At 36.5% G+C, this 23139-nt stretch overlaps 1 protein-coding gene across 2 annotated transcripts in view; it reads right to left on the bottom strand.

Moving 5' to 3' along the window:
- Window positions 1-23139, bottom strand: part of LOC114644886 (metal transporter CNNM1) — a 70769-nt gene that overhangs the window by 7881 nt on the left and 39749 nt on the right. For both annotated transcript variants that reach the window (XM_051924000.1, XM_051923999.1), the window contains exons 4-7: window positions 20878-21047; window positions 17267-17366; window positions 13948-14093; window positions 537-792 (exon numbers count right to left, since the gene is read on the bottom strand). In XM_051924000.1, coding sequence (XP_051779960.1) covers window positions 537-792; window positions 13948-14093; window positions 17267-17366; window positions 20878-21047 — 672 coding nt within the window. The remainder of the gene's footprint in view (window positions 1-536; window positions 793-13947; window positions 14094-17266; window positions 17367-20877; window positions 21048-23139) is intronic.

Raw genomic sequence — 23139 nt, forward strand, 5'->3', positions numbered from 1 at the left:
TTGACCTACTTCTGAACCTCCATGATCTTTTGGTCTCCTTATCTACTTCCCTTCTGGATAGTCCAGCCCACTTATAGGACATACCATCCATTACATTGTCCTTTCTTTGTTAGCGGTATGACAGTGTATTTTGTTACTTTGGACTGATGGGCATCCTTGTCTTATAGGGTTTTGCTGTACCCTTGCATTGTCCTTGGCTAAGCTTTCTTGTCTGACAATCCTTTACCCAACCAGGCAACCTATCACCCAAGGTACTTGGAACAATTAATGTACTTATTATAAATTACTAGTATCTCTATTACACAGTTATAAAAGGAGAAATAATTATTACTAAAAATGTTATAAATGTTCTAATGTGCATCTCCACACCTGGCAGACACTTTTTTGTCTTTATTTATTTTTCTGTCACCTCTCTGCCTTTATACACTTCTGTTCACTTGCTGCTATTAATAAAATAAACTTCTATTAAATGATATTCATATGTAACATATGGATAAACAGGAACAATAAAAAAAAATAAATAAAACTGGACTCACGAACTATGCGGTTCTTCTCATTGAGTGCAGTGGTTATCTGTTGGACACTCTGCTCTTGCATCTTATCCTGTGTGGAGTGTGGCGCTCTCTGAATATCAGGCAACATCAAGGGGCTTTTATTCACCAAGGGCTCCACATCAGGGATTTCAGGAGTCTCATTGCCACTCTCATTTACCTGGGTATCCGCATCTGGAGTCTGGGGAGAGCTGTCCATGCGTGTTGCAGTGAGAGCATTTTGGTAGTGCTGCCTTGTTATCTGGACAAAAAGAACACAAATTCAGAATAAGATGGTTTGTATTTTGATGCCCCAGTAAATACATTTCTCTAACAAAAAGGTAGTGCTGAAATAAAAGGTTAAAAAACATTCTGTCAAAGGAAACTTATAAAATACTAGCTGTAAGCCAGTGCTGAAAAAACCCTGGGCTATTAGAAAATATGGATTCTGTCACTTCATTCAATCAATCAATCGCATCGTTTGTGCATTAGTGGCTAAGCAAGGTTCTCTATTTTCCGCAGTTTCGTTTTGCTGATCTGCTCACTTCCATTGTCTATCAGTGGCCAAGCGAGTTTCTCTCTCTCCTCAGGGGTCTCGTTTTGCCGATGTGCTTGTCTTGCTTATGTATTAATGGCTAAGCAAGTTTCTTTTCTCGGCGGTTTCACTTTGAGGACAGAGTTTCTTTGAGCTTCACACTGTAGCCTTGTACTTCCGGGCCGGACAGACAGACACACACACTTCCACGCATAGATCTTTATATATAAGATTAAGTTCTCAAACTCATCACCTGCCTCAGGTGTAACATGGAAAGTGATTCAAGATGTCACTGAGCAGAATTTCATATGAGAAACCTATCTGAAAATAGCATGTCACACTACTAAAGTTTGCCTGCTTGAGAAGCAGCTCCAGACACTTTTAGATCTTCACAAGACCAAAAGTTAACCAAGACCAAAAGCAACAGCAACAAGATATAGACTACAACAGATCAAACTTAAACACAAGTATTCAAAGAAGGAGTATGGAAATACAGCATTCCATCATCAAAAAAGACTGAAATATCAAACAGACTGTTTCTGATACAAAAAGTCTGGAAAAACCGAGCATCCTCCTGAGCCGAACAAAGTTAAAATGAAAGTGGAGCAATAAAAGGATGTGCTAGTTGTTGGAATACAGTCCGCTTGACATGCTACAAAAATTACAAGTCAGCAAGTGAAGACCCTCCATATACATTGCAGAGAAAAATCACAGAACCTGGAAAGCCAAAATGATTTTTTTTTCATAAATTCTTCCAGCAGCAGGAAATAACCTACACAACTGGAAATTAGTATTTAGTTATAATGCATGGATGAAGGCATGGTGCAAAAACGACTTGACAGCTTCTACAAGTGAAAGGGACAAATATTCTAGGAGCTAAGATCTTCAGAGAAGTGTACAGACATTTAAAGTAAATGGTGTCTGCAGAAAACGTGATGCAGATATACAGGAATGACCACTCCAACTGAAAAGAAAATTGAGCCAAACATTGCACTTTCAAATTTTTACTTCTTAGTATTTGGAGTATTAAAAACAAAATTCATGAATCAGAGACTACAGTATTGGCATGGGACTATGATACTATTGTAATTGTAGAGTTATGGCTAAATGAGATTGATAGAAATAATATCAGTGGCTATAAATCCTTCAGAAAAGACAGATAAGAAAGTAAAGGAGGTATGATAAAAATGATATACAAGTTCGTAAAAACAAGACAGAAGAAGGGAATTCACCTGAACCAGTGTGGGCTAAGCTAGTAAGGAAGAAATCCAGAGATTTGTTATGTATTAAAGAACATGTCTTACTCTGATGCTATCAGAGAAGTAAACCAATTAAAAATTGAACAGAGAAGGCTGAGTGGTGGCCTAATCCAGGTCTTCAAAATACTCAAGAACACTGATAAACTTGATCCGCTATAACTCTTTCAATTAAATTAAAATCATGTATTTGACAACATAAGTGGAACTTAAGGGGACAGTGTTTTTAAGCCTGAAGCTAGGAACTTCTTCATGCAAAGAGTTGTGGAAATCTGAAAGCATTTACAGAGTTATGGTGTTGAAGAAGAAACCTTGACAAGCTTTGAAAATTATCTCGACAATATTTTTGAATAACATAGCTTTTAGCCGAAAAAAAAAACTTGATGATCTGGATGGTTTCCTATTGTTTCTCAAACCTTTTATTGCACTTAACAACTGAAACAGTAAGCATTAATAATTAATTAATTAGTTTTTTAATTAATATACTACTACTAATAAACGCAGTGTGGATTACCTGGACTACTTGTAGACTACCTGTGGACATACCTGGCTGATGGATTTATTCATGGCAACAATTCTCTTCAATATCGTATGTCCTTGGATTATTATTGCTTGACTTATTATTTCTTTTCTCCTCCATTCTATTACACTCTTAATCCAGTACATGGCAGCTGAAATTTTTGGCTACACTTTAATTCCGTTGAGCCACCCCTGGAATTGCACTGTCACTTGGATATTATTCTCCATGTCTGTTGGAGATCATGGGTCCTGTCAGAACTTCAGCTTTAATTACACCAACCCAGTATGGTCCTTTGGGTCTTCCAACCAGCGACACTCAAGGAAATCTGTCCAGGCTGCTGACTACAGCGTGCTAGTTAAGCTGGATAGATCGGTTAACAGTAGGCTTGTTGTAACAGTATCGCTATCGGACTTTTTAACATCCGTTCACTTTTGAACAAGGGTCTATTAGTTTGTGATCTTTGGACAAGAGTACGATTTCATGTGTCTTGTTGAAACCTGGCAGCAGCCTGATGACTTTTTCCGCCTGAAACAGCTCTCCCCCAAGGGTTTGTTTGTGTCAGTCAGCTTTATGCTTCCAGTAGAGGGGGGTGGGCTTGTGATAATTTATAATTATAGGTGGAAAGTATCTTCAGTGGCTTTACCTGTATACACCTTGTTTGAGTCCATTGTTCTACAAGTCAGTGGGCGCACTTCTACTTTACTAGCCACTGTTTACCGACCACCTAAACCTAATTGGGTTTCTTTAGATGAACTTTCTAACTTCTCTGTGTGCTATGTCATCTAATGTTATGTTGGTGAGTAACTTTAATTTGAATATGGATAATGTTTTTAAATATTGTGATGGATTTTTTTATCTTGCCTTGACAGTTTTGGTTTACAACAATATATTGATTTTTCTACACATTGTAAAGTCATATTCTTGATCTCATTTGTTGCACTGCTGTAATTCCTCTTGATTGTACTGCATCTGATCTGCCCATATCTGACGATAATTACCATCTTATTTCAGAACATTAAAAATATTCACTTGTCTTCTCTGTGCAGTGGAACTGATAATCTCCTATCTTAATACATAATTCGCCAGTCTCCTCACTCACTCACTCACTCACATCCGTCCGAAGCCGAATGCGCAGTTACCTTTTGTGCACGTCGCCTTCTGTGTATGTCTGAAGCCGAATGCGCAGTCGCCTTCTGCGCAGCTGCTCGAAAAACCTTATGAGATGGACATCGCGGCAGGCGGCGGATTTACGGCCGCGAAAATTCAAAGAGAAAGGCGACTTCGATTAAAGCTCTAGAGGCCTGAAAGGCGATTTCGACTACAGCTCGAGGCCTAATTACGCATTCATTCAATACACCTATATCAGGTTTGTGGTGCTTATACTTATTATATATTATACTATTCCACTCGTGACCGTTTCATCTTACGTTGTCGAAACGGGCTCTTTGTCTAGTGTAAAGATAATTTACTCACAACTGATGAACTGGTTTCCCATTATAATGATGGATTACATAGTCTACTTGATAACCTTGCTCCTTTAAAATCTTGGTCTATTTCCTTTATTTGTTTTTCCCCTTGGTACACCCCCGATCTGTGTCAGCTTACAGCTAAAGGCCCTGGATTGGAACCTCCATTTGTTAAAGCAGGACCTGCTGAACATAAAAAAGTTTACCATACTTCTTTATAAGAGTGCTTTTTCCACTGCCAAATCTGCTTATTATGTGGAAGAGTTCAGGGTTAGGTGAAGGGAATTCTTCAGCTTTATTTTCGATGATTAATAAGGTTCTGCAGCCCCCTAATGCCCTTGCACCTCACCTCTACTCCAGTGAACAATGTGATATTTTCATGAACTTCTTTAATTCTATTGTCACATTAATAACTGACATTATATGAGGGACGTTCAAAAAGTTTCCGCACTTTTTTTTAACTCTATTAACAATTTCAAAAACAAATGACATCACTTTTCTACATAGTCACCTTCATTTGCCATGCAATTTTCCCTGTGTGATACCAACTTTTTAATTCCCAATTACAACTCCTCCCGCCTCCATCGTTCCAATGAAAATATAAAAGCGCGTAAACTTTTTGTACGTCCTTCGTACATTTATCACTTTCTTCTGTTCCCCCAGCTCTTCAGATGGCTTCTATAATTCCAATTTTAAGGAAACCTGGTGATGATCTCAATAATTTGAATAATTTTAGACCAATTTCAAACCTGCCATTTCTCTCAGAAATACTTGAGAAGACAATAGCTGCACAGGTAAATTTTCAGTCTGGTTTCCATCTTTTCCATCGTACAGAGAAAGGCTGCTGATGTTGGACTGTTGACCATTCTGGTGTCACTAGACCTGAGTGCGGCCTTTGATACAGTCTCTCATAACATTTTGTTAGAAAGATTAACCTCTGTTGGAATCAGTGGTATTTCTTAAACTTAGTTTGCTTCATATCTCTGTGGTCTTATACAGTTTATTCAGCTTGGGAATTTTAGATCGCAGCCCACCCCTGTCACCAGTGGCATTCCCAGGGCTCTATTTCGGGCCATCTTCTACTTATTATTTACCTTCTATCACTTGGCAATATTTTTAAGAGATTTGGTATTCAGTTTCACTGCTATGCTGATGACACTCAACTGTGTTTGCCTACCAAGCCTAATTCTGCCCTTTCTCCATTCATCCTCTATGACTGGTTCTTCTCTAATTTTCTCTCCTTGTTGGTAGTATAATCTACTCTTGTCAAACTTGACAGTTTTTCCTTGACAATTGATGGTTCTGTGGTTTCTCATTCTTCTCAGGTTAAGAGAGTGGGCGCCATCATTGATAGCACTCTAACTTTCAAAGCACACATTAATAATATTACCCAGTCTGCATATTTTCACCTTAGCAATATAAACTGTTTTGATCCATGTCTTATACCTAATATTATTGCTATCCTCTTACATGCTTTGGTAACATCTCACATTCACTGGTCAACAAGCATTTTGCTACTGGGATTCTTTTACCTGTACTTTAACAAATTTCACTTGCTGACTCCAAATCTGAAAACCATTTTCATCCAGCACGTCCCATTTTTTAGTTATGATGTTCCAGGTCTTGGACAACTATGGTGACTGGACAGTAAAGGCAAGGCATTTCAGCATGTAAGAAATACGTTTGGTCTCAAGAAAAGTGAAGCCAAAATTAAGGAAGGTGTTTTTGTTGGCCCTGAAATCCGTGAACTGATGCTTGACGATGAGTTCAAAAGAAAACTGAAGCCCACTGAATCAGCACCCTCATTCGTGCAGGTTGTCCGGAATTGTTTTGACAGTCACAGAGCAGAGAATTATGCTGAGCTTGTGGAGAATATGCTGAAAGTATATTAGCTTACAGGAGCCAGAATGCCACTGAAGATGCATTTTTTACATTCTCATTTCGACTTTTTTCCACCAAATCTAAGCGATGTCAGAGATGAGCATGGGGAAAGATTTCATCAAGATATAAAGGTGATGGAAAACTGGTATCGGGGAAAATTCACTCCGAGCATGATGGGTGACTACTGTTGTTTCTTGCTAAGAGAGGCGGATGGGCAGTACAAGTGCAAAAGTGAGTGCCTCCAACATTTTTGGGCACGCTGACCTCACTTTTATATTGAGGTAAATTGACATAAATATGCTTTAACGTGTCTCTGGCATCGTCTTCTGGTTTGTTTTCAGAATAAACACATCAAAACAATTTTGGTTGGACATAGTTCAAACTCCAGATATCGTGTTGATATATTATATTGATATTCAAAAGTGTCAAAACGTCAATGATGTTTTATTCAAAAACCTGACGTGCTAGCTTAATTCCGATTTCATATATGAAATCAGTTTAAAAAAATTAATAAAGAGCTGCTCTGAAGTTCCCAGTAGCAAACAAAAATATTTTTTTGTAGACAAGTGTACTGTATTTTAATTCTTTATTTGTTGGCCTTCCTCATAAGCTTTTGTATAGACTTCAGCTGGTTCAAAATTATGCTGCTTGTGTTATTACCAGATCCACCTCCATAGATCACATTACTCCGGTTCTTTGTAAACTCCACTGGCTTCCTGTGAAATATCATATTGAATTCAAGATTTGTCTATTAACATTCAGAACTCCTCATAATCTGGCATCACTATATCTCTCAGATCTGTTACACATTCATATGACCGGTCATACTCTTAAATCTTCTGTATTCCAATCTCCTTGTTATGCCTTCTGCTCATTTATCTGCCATAGATCCTTTAGCTTTGTTGCTCTTCAACTTTGGAACTCCCTTCCTGAACATATCCACAGCATTGATTCATTGCTAACTTCAAATCTAGACATCAAACTTGTCTATTCCTCTAATTTTGTTTTTTGATTGTATGTTTTTTTGCACTTTACGATCATTCTTTCAAGTTATTTTATTGTTTTTGTTTTTATTATACTTTTTTTCTTTTACTTATTGTAAAGTGTCCTTGAGTGCAGTGAAAGGAACGTTTAAATAAAATGAATTATTATTATTATTATTATTATTAGTTGTTGTTGTGCTGAAGAAAGAAACACATTTTCAAATATTCTTGTAAAATTAATGGCCAACCTACATTCTTTTCCCTCATCTATTGTCACAAGCAAAAGGTTGAAATGAGGTTCTTATGCCAGTTTGCAGGGCATATTCTCTGAGGAGCAATCCAGAAGGACATTTGAGGAGAGTTGCTTTAACTTGACAAGTTTAATTGATTATATTTTATTATATAACTTTGGAATTCCCTGGGAGAACCTGCAAGCTAGGAATACTTCAGTTTCAAAAGTAGCTCTGTTTTCAAAAGTCTTACTTATAGCAAGTCTCAAGATCTTTTAATTCCAAACTTCAAACATATTGGTAAAAGTGCACAGATTGACACTCAAAAATATTTTGAGAAAGTAAAATGCAGTAAAATCCCCAGCCATGCTGTAAGCAACATTTGTTCACCCAATTTTAAGAGTTATGCATTAAAGGTGCTTATGCCTATTGCTTTGGTAATGTTTAGGCTGTTGTTTTGTAGTTTTGTCATCTTTAAATGCTCACTCTGTTAAGATTGAAGGGCAACAGTTGCTGAAAAATAAAAGAGGGCAAATAATAATAAAATAATATAGCTTTCACATTGATAGTGTTTGTTTAAACTGGCCTGGATACTTTTTTGTCACATGCATGTAAGCACTGAACCACGGAAATGCTGAACAAAAATAGTAACTAGTCCAGGTGATGAGAAAGTATCAAGGTCAGGGACACACAGGACAGGAAAACCAAAAAGGAGCAGAAAATCAAAACACCAATGCTCAGTACACAAGCAAAAAATTTAAGTCTAGAAAAGCATTCCCTAGATTGATTTTGAATAACTAAACACACTGCAAAAGACTGCACAAAATCTAGAAACTTGGACATTGGTAGTAGCATTCTGCCGTCACAGATACTGACATCAGATACCACACTTCTGATAGTCATTGGGTGGTAACTGGGAGACTTCATCAACAACAATATGCCCCTTGAAAAATACACAAAACAGCATTACTCGTGATACAAAACAATAAACAAAATGGTGGCATGATAACATATGTATAAAATACTGAAAAAATAATAATAGAGTCAAAACAACATTATTCATCAGTTCTGTGTGTTCAAAAGTCCATAAAATATAAAATACAGTAGGCATGTGCTTCACTAGATTTTAGAAATTAGTAAAGAAATACTTCTTTTTAAAGTTTCTCCAATACATTTAGAAACTGTATAAAGCTGTGATGTGTTCTAAAAATAAAAGGATAGCATTGTGAAGAGACACCCTGTAGACCATGGGTTCTAAGATTTAGACAGAGTAAAATGTTTGCACTAAAAGGACTCTGGTTTCTGTTTTCCCTACACTTGTTTTTATGGCCGCCACTTTGGTCTATGGGTCCTGGAAATGTGTCCCTCTACTTAACACTTTTTTTCTGTGTCAGATTATGATATAAACACCTAAGCACTTCTTTTCTAAACTGAAACTCCCTGTTTATATTTGTATAGTTTTTTTTTCTGATATCCTTTGAAGTTCATGTGCAATGTGGCTCTTCACATTTTATATGGCTAGTTTCTATGATTAACATTGGAAAATGTTTTTTTTTTCATCAAACTTTCTTCCCCACATAAATAGAAACTGTTTAATACATGGCACACACGGTGGTATCAAGACATTCAGACACTTGAATATTGACAGCGTCTTTGCATTATTTGAAAAACTGTTCATTATATGATCTTTCACAAAGGTATTTTTTTCATTATACGTGTGTCAAACATTTTACTAGAAGTATCATAATTCAATTTCCTACTCTTCCTCCATTATCTACTTCAGAGAATTTATTATAAAGCCACACTACTGTTTAAGGAATTATGTCAAACCATCCTAGTGCTTTAGCAGCAACATACTCTTAGATAATGTGAAACAACATTAGGAATGAGACCTTACAATCAGATTTTTAAACAAAAAATTGAAATAAACTTCAGATGGAATGCACTCTTCTCATTTTGTGGGCTAACTCAGAGTTCAAACCACAAAGGGATATTTGTTGACTTATACTGTCAAAAATTTTCCCTGGTCATACATACCCTAATTGTGAGAGATATGACCTAGGATTACACCGTACTGGAATATTTTTATGCTTATCAAGTATCATTGGAGATACTTTTGACCTTCATCCTGTAACTGTTGTCTCTCTTTTATCAGGTAGTGTGTCATCATTTTTACTACTCTACTAGCTCATCATTTCATTTTGCTGAATTGAAAGAATCCTAGATCATCATACACATCATATTAGAAAGAAAAAAAATTGCCAAAATAAAATCAATGTGAAATTGCTCAGAAATTTTTCAGTGTAATGCCCCCTTTTACCAACACTGTGCTTAAACAGCAGTTTTTATACTAATTATGGATTAACTTAACCCTACCCCTAACCCTAACTTTCTTTCCATTTTATTAATCTTTAAATTGCCTCTTACTATAGTATTTTCCTTTTTTTTTACTTTCTTTTTAGTGGGGATAGCAAACCCAACAGGGACTGGTGTACTGGGTCTAAATGTTTTAAAAAACTAAACTTATCTTCTGATATTTAATAAAGATGTTATGCTTAATTTTATATTAGCTAGTCGTTTTAATTTAATTGACAATGGTGTTTTCTTCATAAAACAAAGTCTTTAAGAGTAACACAAGCTGTATTCAATATAAAGAAAAATGGCATTGAATGTAAACTAAAACAAAATATATTCAGTTTGCTGTAAGCATGCAGATTATATATGTTTATATTTTTTTCTTAAATATCTTTACTGGGTTTATGAACAATAGTGAAATTCAATTTAATACTCTTCACTTACAATGCTTATTTAATAACTTCCCTTATTTCTCGCATCCAACAACCACCACTCTCCTCCTCTCATCCAGGTAGAGAAGTCCGGAAGTAGCCATGTCTACTTTGAAGATTAGCTTTCCACTCACTATAGAGATAATGCCATTTTTTCCAGTGTTTGGAAACCTAAAACTTTGATATTCAGTGCTTTTAACAATACGTCTTCACCTTTATCAGTGGTGTTTCTGCATTAAGGGACAATGGGGCACGTAATAGCCTTCCCTCCATATGCCCAATATAATTAATTACCTAGAAAACATTGCTTCTTGTAGTGTGTGAAATTGTCTTTGTGCCGGGTGTTACAAGCCTGTTTGTGGCTGAGGGGCTGAACAGTTGACCCTGCACTGTTTTGCTACACCCTCGAGTGTGTGCCTGCATGTGTCATTTAAAGTTTCTAGTTTAGGGATGAGGCTTAAAAAGTCATCACCCATATTAAAATTAAAACTGCTTTTTGAGGTCATGCAGCACTCACCAGTGATGAGGTACTGGAAGTCTAGCACCATTTGTTCCCTTAATGCTATCCAAGTTAATTTTAAAAAAGGAGATCAATATCAGGAACACATTGCTCACAAGACATTATGATGTACTTTGATTTTTACATTTTTTCCCACCTTTGAGGAGAACTGAGCTAAATTTGAAAAAGCCACAGAGGAAGTTTACGTTTGATCCTTCCACTTTGTACAAAAGAAGCCAATAGTATGTTCTTCCTGTTTCAAAGAAGTGTAGAATTCTGGTGCAGAAAGAACAGGTATACATGTAGAAAACTATTAATTTTCCAGGTGTTTATTAGGTTCACAGTGATTAGAAAACATCTCTCACAATGTTTGTAATCTGAGCCATGCAGTGTGCGAAGTTTGTAGATTCTTTCCATTTTATTGTTTCTTGTCCTTCTTAACCTCAAAGCTGTTTGATTCTAAACTTAAGATGTTGCCTTCTCAGTTCACACAGTTCATAGCCAAAATATTTTCCTGAGCAGTGAGTGGTTGCGAGGCTGTTGACTTGGTTAACTTTTAAGTCTACATGGTTGTATTTTCTCAGATTATTACCATGTCAGAGGGTATTGCAATACTCTGATACCATTCGAGACAGACCATGCATTAGCATACTGTTGTTTGACTGATGTTAACTTGCATATTTTGCTAGTTAGAATTCAAAAAGAAAAGAAATGCATGAATTACTTCTACGTCACAATTGACAGGAGGTCTATAGTAAATTTTTTAAATCAGTTCTGAAACAGTCAATTTTTACTATATATATATATATATATATATATAGTCTCTCTATGCATATCAGTCTCTCTTTTCATAGTTTCCCATATTCACAGAGAATGAGTAATACTATACAGTGTGTGATTCACTCCAGAATCCTCAAGCCACCAACTAATACAACTGAGAATCCACTAATGCCAAATCTCCTTCTGTCTAAGATCTCTCAATGTATTTCTTTTTACAAGAAATAGTCTATCGAAGAAGCCGAAGAACTTTGGAAAATAATATTTATTCTCCTTTACATTTTCTGTGAAATATTTAAAAGGAAACTCCTATAATAATTATAATAATGATAATAATACATTTAGACTTCATTACATTTTCTAAGTTTTATTTGTTACCGTATATTTATTGGAAAGTGAACAACTCAGAATGAGATACTTGCAGGATCTAATATACATATGCCCCACTCAATCCAATTCAAGTCAGAGGATCTCAGAGCCAAATCAGAACATCTAGTTAACATAGCATGCACATCTTTGGGATATTGGTGGAAAAACCAGAGAACACAGTGACAATCCCATATAGACAACACAATATAATTTAATAACATCTGATACTTGACAGTTGTTTATTTGATTTTTTTATATTATATCCACTGTAATTAACCAGTTATGTAGTCTGATTTTCCAAGACGTGTTTTTTATTCATTCATACCACATCCCCTAAGATGTGTTTGGTTATTTGATTGGTGATTCCAAATTCAACCTGTGTGAGTGCAATGGTGGAAAATAAAGTATATGAAACTTAAAGGACCACATTAGGAACCTAATAGCAATTAGGCAAAATAAAAATTGGATTATTCCAATTGGCCAAAACCAGCACACCAATTTAGCCACAGGGTAAGTGGGTAACCAAGATTAGGTGTCTCACACATCAAAATTTAGTTTCAGGTCACTAACTCAAACTTAGCCTGATTATCTGCACTCAGCAGCACAGCAGTTGAGGCTGACACTAAGAACATGCTAATAATTGAAAATTTCATTGTGCATAATGCAGAAATTCCAAACTATGTAAATCTAGCAGTTAAAGTAAAATACCACCCAGGTGCCACGGTTTCTGATAAATTGGCTAAATTGAACTTTTTGGCCAATGATAAAGTGTTCATGTAATTTGTACACGTCAGAGCTAACAATATCATTTTGTAACAATCTGGGGTATTTAAAAGGAACAAACTTAACAGTATTTTTTCAAATATTTGGGACCTTTTATATAACACCGTGTGTAGAATTCACACTAAAACATGGCATACATGCAAAAGTGGAAATGTGCGTACGCACAAAAAATTCAGATGCATAAAACCACGCGTAAGTCAACTTCCACGCACTTCCGCTTCATAAGTTCTCATAAGTTCATAGTTTTTATACATCTTGAAGTAAGTGTGGAAACAGGCGTATGCAACATTTTTGTTCATACGTGCCATTTATACATGAGGCCCCTGGTCCCAAGGGGAATCATCTGAACACATTGGGCTATCTTTACTGCTGATTAGACCCCTGGTGTACAAATAAAAGCATAACCACTGGTAATAATTGGGCTGATTATTCTAAAATATAGAAGCAAAACTACCTGGATGAATAATCAGAACCCCATTTAGGTTGCTGCCTTGTAAATCACAGACTGTCTTTCATGTCACCTGTTTTACCTCTTTAGCTGCTACCCAAATGCTATTTTGTGGGCCACGTAAAAAAACTAAGCCATGTAACAAAATGAAAAACAATTGATAACCAAAAGATAATGAATATAATTAGACCAAGAATCAGCTCTAGCCTTAAGTGCTTACTCTGGTTTCCAGTTAAACACAGACTGATTTAAAAAAAACATTCTTCTTACAAAGAAAACTTTAAATAGCATAGGCCCAACTGGCTTATCTCTATTTGTCATACAAACCAAAACATGCAATTAGATCTCAATATGGCACTCTACTAAGATTCCAGAGATAAATAAAACAACAGTGGGATTCAAGCTTTAAGCTATGGGGTCTGCAATCTGTTGAATAATCTGCTTGTATAAGAGACACCCCTTCAGTCTCAACCTTTAAATGCAAGCTAGAGACTCACTACTTAGGTTTCATAAATCTCTGTTTGTCCCCATTGTGAAATTTGGCAAATATAAAACAGAATTTAATAAAATTGACGCATGAAAGATTTCAAGTACAAAAGGACTGCTAGGAATTGGCATTTGGAGGTTGTTTTCTCAATAACAGGTAAATATATACAGTATGTCTTATTAGTTATTTATTATATTTTATTCACTTTGCTTTGTGGTGTCTGGTATGTAGCATATTGTATTTAAGTACATACAATTTTAAACAAAGGAAGTATGGTTTAGTACTGTCCCACTTGATTCCACTAGGAGTGACTGTGGAGTTGAAGGGTTAGGAGAAAAGACGAGATCATAAGTTAGTGAGGTTGGGGTGAGAAGATAAACACTGAAAATATCCTTACCTTTATAATCTGTAGGTCTGTAAGTTGCCGAACAGAGTAATCTGGCACATATGCGTTATTGGTGGTATTCAGCTGGCTCATACTGCCACCATAGGTTAATGAGTCAGAACGGTTAAGACCACTACTTCGGGAAGGTGACCTGTGGACTGGACCCAGTAGCCCAAAAAAAGATATAAATGCACTTTGAATATTCATTACTCACAGATTAATGTGTAGCTTATAACTTGTGCTAATTCAAAAAAAATTAAGTCTTCTTATCAAAAAAATCCAAAAAACTCAGAGATTACACAAAAAATTAACTGCATTAAAACAATCCTGAATTGAATTTAGGGGGATATGTTAGCATAGTATTCTAGTCCTTTAGATAACAATTTAAAATATTAATTGTATGTTAGGCTATACAATTTAAAAGTTTGAATATAAATCAAGGACTTTTATGCTCCAACCTTATCATGCAATAGGAAGAGCACATGTGACAAACTACATGTAATTCTTTTCACTTTAATTCAAAAATGACATAACAGCACTAGATGCTGTGCACAGAACAACCAAGCATATCCAGTAACTATTTTCTTGATCTGACAAGGATTGTAAACAGAGAATACCACATGTCACAGACAACACGGGATCAATGGTTTCTTACCTAGCTGGGATGTCTTTATAGTGAAGAGACATGAGTGGACAGGCATCCTGGCCAATTTTGGTTGCCTTTACCAGCCAGAAGGCCATGATAATAGAAAGACAGAGGGACTCAGACAGAAGACTACCTCCCCATGCCATGTATTCCCCTGATACTCAGTGCAACATGGGATCTGTAGTCCTGATGGACAGCCCTGCTGGGGTACTTGGGTACCACTAGGGGGAGCAGGTTGCAGGGAAAGGAAACTGCAAACAAATTGGCCAGGATGACCATCCTTTCATATCCCTCTGTTATAATGGTATCCCATCCAAAACAGGAACTAACCTGTGTTGTCTGTGATTCACATAAGGATCTCCCTGTTAAGCTTATGTGATATTGTGCTTCCATCTCAAAGAGGATAAGAATCCACACAGGGAAAAAGATTCCATGCTTCCGGGACAGTATATTTTCGACCATGGCAGACATGCTGAATGTAATTTATTGACTTCTGGAACCAAGGAAGCACATGTTCCAATAAAGGAGGATTGGGACAGTAATGGGGTTGGGGTTGTGATACGGCATAAAACAAAGAAACACAATAAGGTGTATCCCCAATCTTTTCATATTTCTTCAGAAAAATGTGATATTTTTGCTTGGGTTGGGCATTCTGCATATATTCTATCAGCTTATAGTTACATACTATATCTTCTCTTTCATGTAGTGGTATGTTGAGGTAGCAACATGAGAACTTGAGATCACAACCTATTTAAAAGTTAATCAGGTCTGTTCGGAAGTCTTGACTGAGCTGTCTGAAGGTCATACGAGGGAAAAGGATGTTAGCTAAAGAAACTGTTATCATCAACTATATCTGGTGAACCTGTAGCACATCATTAGAACAAGGCCAGTTCTACGATAGTGTCCCAGGAAACACCATCAGAGGTCTTCTTGTTTTGCTAGCTGCCATGAGACTTAAAATGTATCCCCTGGGTAGACAATACTTTTGTGCCATTTTTTTCTGTTAATATAAATATATGGATGTTTATATACTCTTTTGACTTGAGGTTTTGCTTATATCTGACAACTGTTAATATGTGAGGGTTCCTGTAAAACTGCAATTCTCCCTTAGGATTAGTAAAGTATATACAAAATTTACAAAATATAAACAAACAAATATGCAGAAAGTTTTGGGCTCCAAACAATAAAAATTTGAGTGAGCTTCCTGTTCCATAACCAAAACAGATTGTATTACTATTGACTTCTCCAAAACAATTTTCTGTTTAATGGTAGGTTCATTGCACATTGCTGCACCTGTAAAACTAATTTCTTATCTATGGTTCTGATGGATGTATGGGTAATGTGAACTACAGATACAAGAGCTGTGACTTATAATCAATAGGCATTGATCTCTCCCTGGTTTTATGCAATAACAATCAAAGGTTGGAAATGTTTAAATATATATTATGCATGTCTCAGCACAGGTTGGGGGAGTACTTTCTCAGTTGAGTTTGCTAAAGAAGCATTTGGGAAGAAGATATAGCTGAAATGTGTCTTTTATAAGAGTCTTTAAGCGACTAATTAGAGTATAATAAATAAGCCTGACATAATCGAATGATAGCCTACAATGGCACATTGTACCTGCAGCTTTAATACTGTTGTTTCCTTTTTTTTAATCTGTGCTTTATTTTACAGCAGTCAGCAAGAAAGGCAGCCATTGGCTCACTGATGTACTCCCCTTATTTAACATCTGATCAAGAGAAAAAAAGGCTTAAATCAGAGCACATGTTGACAAAGTACAGACGACTCATGAAAGCTTTTATGTTCAATGTGTTTTTCATAAGTTAAAAGCTTGTCAGTTCTGGCAGAGATCATTCTGATAGGGAGCAGAATACATCTGATTTGTACTTCCAAAAGTTCTAAATTTTTAATCAGACTTTTGAAATGTTGGATCGTTCATAAGAGTTTTCTCTTTACTTATAATACATCACACAGAGAGTCTAAACTTTGATCTCAATTTTGATACTCTAGAATATATGATAATCAAAAAATTATACTTTAACAAATACAGGCAACTCTACAATTATTTCCTGATGACCTTTTGTGTTCTTTTTGTTCAAGGGTATACGAAAGTAACTCCTGCATTTTGTCATGACATTCTTTAACAGCTGAAGAGTGTTTTTGGTAATAATGGAATCCTAGAGGTAAAAGCTGGTTACGACCCCAAGGTTAAATGCTCAGTAATAGCCTCTCAATAATCAGCTGGAGTGTATTTTAGTGTCTTAAAATCTATGTTTAGACTCATACTCAGGTATATTAGGAGATGCTGTGAATCTTCAGGGTAGGAACTATTTGTACCTAAAACAAACAAAACTTGATTTTCGGTACTTGTCTCAAAGCCATTCAAGGGAGTCATGATTGGACTAAATGTTTATATCTTGAACTCTTTATTTACTATGTGCTACAATTGTGACTTTGGCCTTTCAAAAGTGCAAAAGAAAATAGAAAATAAATTGTGGGTGATGGAAGAACAAGCTGTCTAACCTGATGCAGTATAAAGACTTTATAAATTAAGGCCAACTGGAATAGACTCTTTCTGTTGTGTTTTTTTAAAGGTACAATGCTTTGTGTCAACCTCATACTACTCATTTTGTACATTTCATCGCACCTTACATTTAAAATATATAAAAATTCTGCAAAAAATACCTGAAGATAAGCTGGTCATAATAGCAGGCACTCCATAATATGTAAATGCACCATTTTCAAATCTCAGAGCTTCTTTTCCAATTTCAACTTCCACACGTCCCTTGAAAGCAAATTCAATGACATAATAAACAGTTCAAGCCCTTTAATCCATTTAGATTGTGGATACTTGTACATAGTATCTTAGTATCATTAATATGAAAACGATTTGTTCAGACAGTCAGAAAATAAATAACAAAGAAGTAGAGTGTACTTTCCAGCGTCATGACACCTTATCAAATCATTTAGGCAGCATGTTATCACAGATGAATTTGGAGAGATGAAAAATGCAAACAACTGCATAATGCTGGAAGAAACAGAGCTTGTGCAAATGCAAATCATCTGTCTGATTACCAAACCTATAGTATAGTACTAAACATCAGGTGTAGTTGTCCTCCCAACTAACCTACTAATGTGTCTTTAATTTTGTGTTTTCTGGTCTAGCTTTACTTATAGCAGCTCACTGGAATATTGTCTGGTTTTGCAGCTGAAAATATATATAGAGAGAGAGAGAGTCATTTATAGTTAAATATTGAAGACAAAGAGGGTTCTAATGTGTTTTTAGGAATCTATCTTACAACACATTTTTGCTCAGGATCAAGAATGCAAACCCTAAAAATCCTGGCCTAAAAATACATTTGTCTTTTGCCATCCTCATTAGTTTGGGGGCTCTGATATATTCATGTACTTGCCATGTATTGTGTGACTCATGCTGACACAATAGTCTTGTGCTACAAGCAAGTAATTCAGAACATGTGGGAATCATCTGAATACATTTCATTTTTTCTCAGTCACTTTAGCATTCAAATGCCTGTAGGGAATGTTTATTCCATGTAGATGTGTAGCTAAAATTTAAATTTAAAGTAACACAAGTCCTTGCTGAGTAGCGGCCTAATGCAAGTAAAGCATTATCTAGATAATAAGTTCATTCTTGTTATTATTATTATTTCAGTATTCATTATCAACAGGCATTCCATTTATTTTAACTTGTTTAATTTATAAAAAAAAAATTAAAGCTTGTCCAGACTTTCAATTACCATCTTTGTGTTTATTTCATTATGAATTTATTTTTGTGATCGTGTCAGAATCAGGGCCCAAGCACTGTGAAATAATTATGTTTGCCTTTGTGTCTCTGCTTCGCTTGCAGTAGAATATTTATCCATTTAAATTTAATTGATCTATTTATTAATCTAATGTTCATGTAGACTCTCTCCTGTAGTTATTAATTTACTTGAATAACTGTGAAAGGTAACGTTAGATTAATATTTCTCATTAGCTTTTAGTTTAATAAAAAAACACTTTGTAAGTAAAGCTGCATGAGCAACAATTCAAAGAGCTCATCCTACATCTCGACATTCAAGTAGGGAGCTAGGTTGGGACATAGCAGCCCTGGATAGTCCAAAACAAAATGTATTACAAGGTTAAGGGGTTTGTTGGTAAGACAAGAGGAATGCCAGTAAATTCTAAGAGGAGCTTTAGCCACAGTGTTAACTTTCCTAATGTTCACTCAGAAAAAGAGTTTGAAGTAGTTTAAGTGGTTAAGAAAGAATCGAGATTAAGTAGGTACTGCATGGGCAAAAAAACAAAGTGCTTAGTGCAAAGCAGTGTGGTAAGACTATCCATTCTTTGTTCATTGTCTTTATGTGTTCTCTCCATTTAACTTTTGGCCAAGAAAGTGGGTGTCTTATTATGATAGCAACTTTCTACTGACTTCCAGCATTTGACAAGGGGAGTCTCCTTCCATATATTGTGTAATAAACCACTACAGTATGTCTTTGTACTGGATGATTGTGCTTTTCCACAGAGGCTAGCTGCAGACAAAAAAAAAAACAAAACTTATTCTACGATGTTGTAGTTGACGTTTGTATAAAGCCAGCATGTGACTCATTAATGTGTTTCATTAGTAATGTGTATTAAATATCAAATTTGGTTTGTATCTTTTATGTATAACTCTAAATATAATCACTGAAACCATTCAGTGTGAAGTTCACACAATTTCCTATACAGTATGTGCATGGGATTTTTCCATGAAGCTGTTTTCTATTCACATTCTAAAGGCATGTGCTAAGTGAATTGGTGACACATAATTGTCCTGCTGGGAATATGTATGTGTTATGTATATGAAATTGAGATGGACTGGGTTATCCAGGGTTGATGACTACTTTATCTTAAATTAGGCTCATGTGAATGTCACCTGAAATCATGGCATTTCAACTGCTCCTTTCTGTAAGGTGCCATATCATATTTTTATAGTACATGTTCCTTATTTATGGTGTTTGCAGTTCAACAAGCAACCACCTGACAGTGAATTGCTTCTTTTGAAAATCAAGTACAGTAACTTACAAGACTCACTATGTTGACATCTTACCATTGTTTTGTTCAAGACATAGATTGTTTTCTTCTATTTCATGGAAGCTTACTGACACCATTAAATATGTTTTTAATACTTTTATTTTGCAGATATGGTTAAGTTATTCCAAAATATACTATGAGGTGTTAGCATTGTCTATGTATGTGTGGGTGTATGTGTGTGTGCTTTGGTATTCAATGCTCCTGGCTCCTCATGACCATAAATTGGCAAGAAGAAAAAATTATCTTATCTATTAGAAATGGATATTTAACTCATTTGATCAAATTGTTGTTACTGAGTGTTTTGAAGATGTATATTTGGCTAAAATATAATTGTAAAAGGTGATTGTCTTAGATATAAAGCTTTGTAGGAACAAAGCACGTAAGGTGTGTGTGCTGCCTCTACAATGACTTCGAAAAATCCAACACTGGACAAAGTAGGTTCTAAAAATGGGGAGGCAGTGTGGCTCTTCACAACAAGGAGGCTGAAGTTCACTACCTGAGTCCTCCATTCAGGAAACTCTGGTTTCCTTCCACAGTCCAAAGGCATGCAAGTTATTTGGACCAGTAATGCTAAAATTTTAGTGTGCATGTGTCTGCATGTTCATCCTAAGATCAGGCCCGGCCTTAGGCATAGGCGAAGTAGGCGACCGCCTAGGGCCCCGGCGTCCGGGGGGGCCCCGGATCGACGGCGGCCAGGTCCTCGGCCCGCCCCTCCCCTCGCATGTTTAAATCACATGGGCCAGCGGGGGCGTGTCCACGTGGGCGGCTGTCTATAAAAGCGGAGCGGTTTGAGTCAAGATCTCTATGGGTCGAACGTTCACAGGGTTCGCAGGGTGATGACCTCGTAACGTTACAAGAAAACATCTCCTTGGTCTAATTTTCACGCATTTCGCAGAGCTTCCAGGGGGCCCCTTGACCCCCCTTTCACCTAGGGCCCCATAAAACCTAAGACCGGGCCTGCTAAGATGGGCTGGAGCCCTTTCCTGGGATTGTACCTGTTTTGCACCTTCTGCTTGCTCCAACATCCCTGTGACCCTGCTCAGGGTGAAGCAGGTTTAGAAAATGGATAGATGGTTCTAAAAATGGAATGGTGAATGATGCCATTAAATTAAGCCCTACACTTCATTTGCACAAACTGTGTGTTCTTATCAGATTTCAAACAACTCATGTTGGTCAGGAATTTCACTGTGCAAATCACAATACATGTGTACTTGAACTTGTACCTGTAGCACTAGAACAAAGTAGTCTACTGGTTTCCCACGCTGGAACAAGAAATGTTCAGTAGATCTTTTATTCCTCTCATCAAACTTGAGATCCTGCACTACACTGGGATGTTTAAGAAGCCTCAGAAGGATTTTTTCAGAAATGTGGCATGGCTTGAATGGCTCCACTTCTAAAAGACACAGGATAGATGACAGGGAAAAACAAGGAATGAAAGAAGTACAACTATTTTAGACTGAAAGAAATATTAATGTGCTCAGTCAGAAATTATTTCAAAAAAGATCAGATCTACAGTATGTTTTTCATCTAAAATTACATTTATCTAAACAGAAATATATCACACTTGTTGCACATGATAAATCTTTTCCACTAACGCAAAGAACTTGAAGCAAGTTGAGCATCTCATTCCAGATTTTTTTCCGTCAAGGCTAAAGGAGTCATTACTTGCACATTAATTACACCAAAATAACTAACAAGATATTTTCACACTTGCCCGTATTGAAAATTGGAAGTAAATTATTTTCATTCCAATTAATCTTTTTTTTTCTTTTGTGCTTCACATGGCTCTCATTTATTACAAATACTTTGATATTTGACTCTATGCTTTCTTGTTACATATTTAGGTTTTCGTGTTTTTTTGAATACTGCCATCAGCCCAAGCAGCAAGCAGACCAAGTGCTTATATTTTGTTGGCGCTCCAGTGTAATTATCTTCTTATACTGCAGAAGAAGTCAGTATTGTACAAACAAACAAATCAAAGCAACTAATGCAAAATGTTAAAAACACAGCAATCAAAGCAATGGTCTTTGATTACAGTGTTGGCATCTGCATGAGGGCACAAGCTGAAACCAATCAGTGTCACAGTGGCATTCCCACCATCACAGATTCCACCTACCAGGCAGAAAAAAAAGCTAGCAATGAAGTTTCACAGGTGTTTCCAACAACTTTTACAAAAAAAGATACTTTAAATAAAACAGGTTCTGTGTGCCAGATAAAGAAGTGGTTTAGGTTATGTCATGTGAGTACAGCACCAAATAGACAACTGTAGGCTGTGTACTTTCTGCCTTGATCCACTTTCTGAACTAAGGTGAAAATCCCTAAAGAGATCAGGTTTATAATTCACAGTCTGTCTGAATTCTTGTCCTATAGTTGCACTTTGTAAACTCTTGTGGAGAGCTGGGGCACATCAAGTGATTACTGTTGACAGTAGTTATTGTTGGCTCTATAATAATAACAGACTGGGGTCCCTTTGCATTTTTCTGCACTTAACTGCAAATGTGATTAAATATCTGCACACAAATCAAAATTCTAATCCACCATTTAATGATTCTGTTTGTAATTTTGGATAGCTCTCGGGTTGGTTTGAAAAAATTACTACACCCAAAAATATCTTTGTAATATGTTACATACCCCATGTAGTTTGTAGTGATGGCCAAGAAAAATCCATCTATCCATTATCCAACCCGCTATATCCTAACTACAGGGTCACGGGGGTCTGCTGGAGCCAATCCCAGCCGACATAGGGGGCAAGGTAGGAAACAAACCCCGGGCAGGGCGCCACACACACACACCAAGCACACACTAGGGACAATTTAGGATCACTGATGCACCTAACCTGCATGTCTTTGGACTGTGGGAGGAAACTGGAGCAAACCCACACAGACACAGGGAGAACATGCAAACTCCACGCAGGGTGGACCCGGGAAGCGAACCCGGGTCTCCAAACTGTGAAGCAGCAGCGCTACCCACAGCGCCACCGTGCCTCCCCCAGAAAATTCTTAATCTCATATTTCCATGTAGAATGGAGATTAAAAAAAAGTTTCTGATACAATATTAGCTAATGGTGACCAACGTTGGACAACTGCTGACAATATCGAAATATACGTAAAAAAACCTTACACTTCTTGTGTTGCATAATCGATATTTGAAGTCATGCAGCAATGTGCTCACAAAGTCCCAAACACAAGTATTTTAAGTGCAATATTATTAAACAAGTCACTTCCGGAAAATGCTCTTGTGAACTAATATGGAATGTATTAAGAGGTTCTGAGGGATCCATCTCCTCCACCTAAACATAAAGTTGGAGAGTAGTCCCTCAGAAGTGACGTCATTGTAGTTCTGCCTCTTGAGAGTTCCACCCTCAAAACATAGTGAATGTAGCCTTGAGGCTCATATACATAATGCATTACAGTCTATATATAAAATATTAAGGGCTGTCTGTAACACAAAAACTTGTGCACCCCTGGCCTGTGAAGCTTAATCTT

Source organism: Erpetoichthys calabaricus, chromosome 2 (assembly GCF_900747795.2).
Source record: "Erpetoichthys calabaricus chromosome 2, fErpCal1.3, whole genome shotgun sequence".
NCBI lineage: Eukaryota > Metazoa > Chordata > Cladistia > Polypteriformes > Polypteridae > Erpetoichthys > Erpetoichthys calabaricus.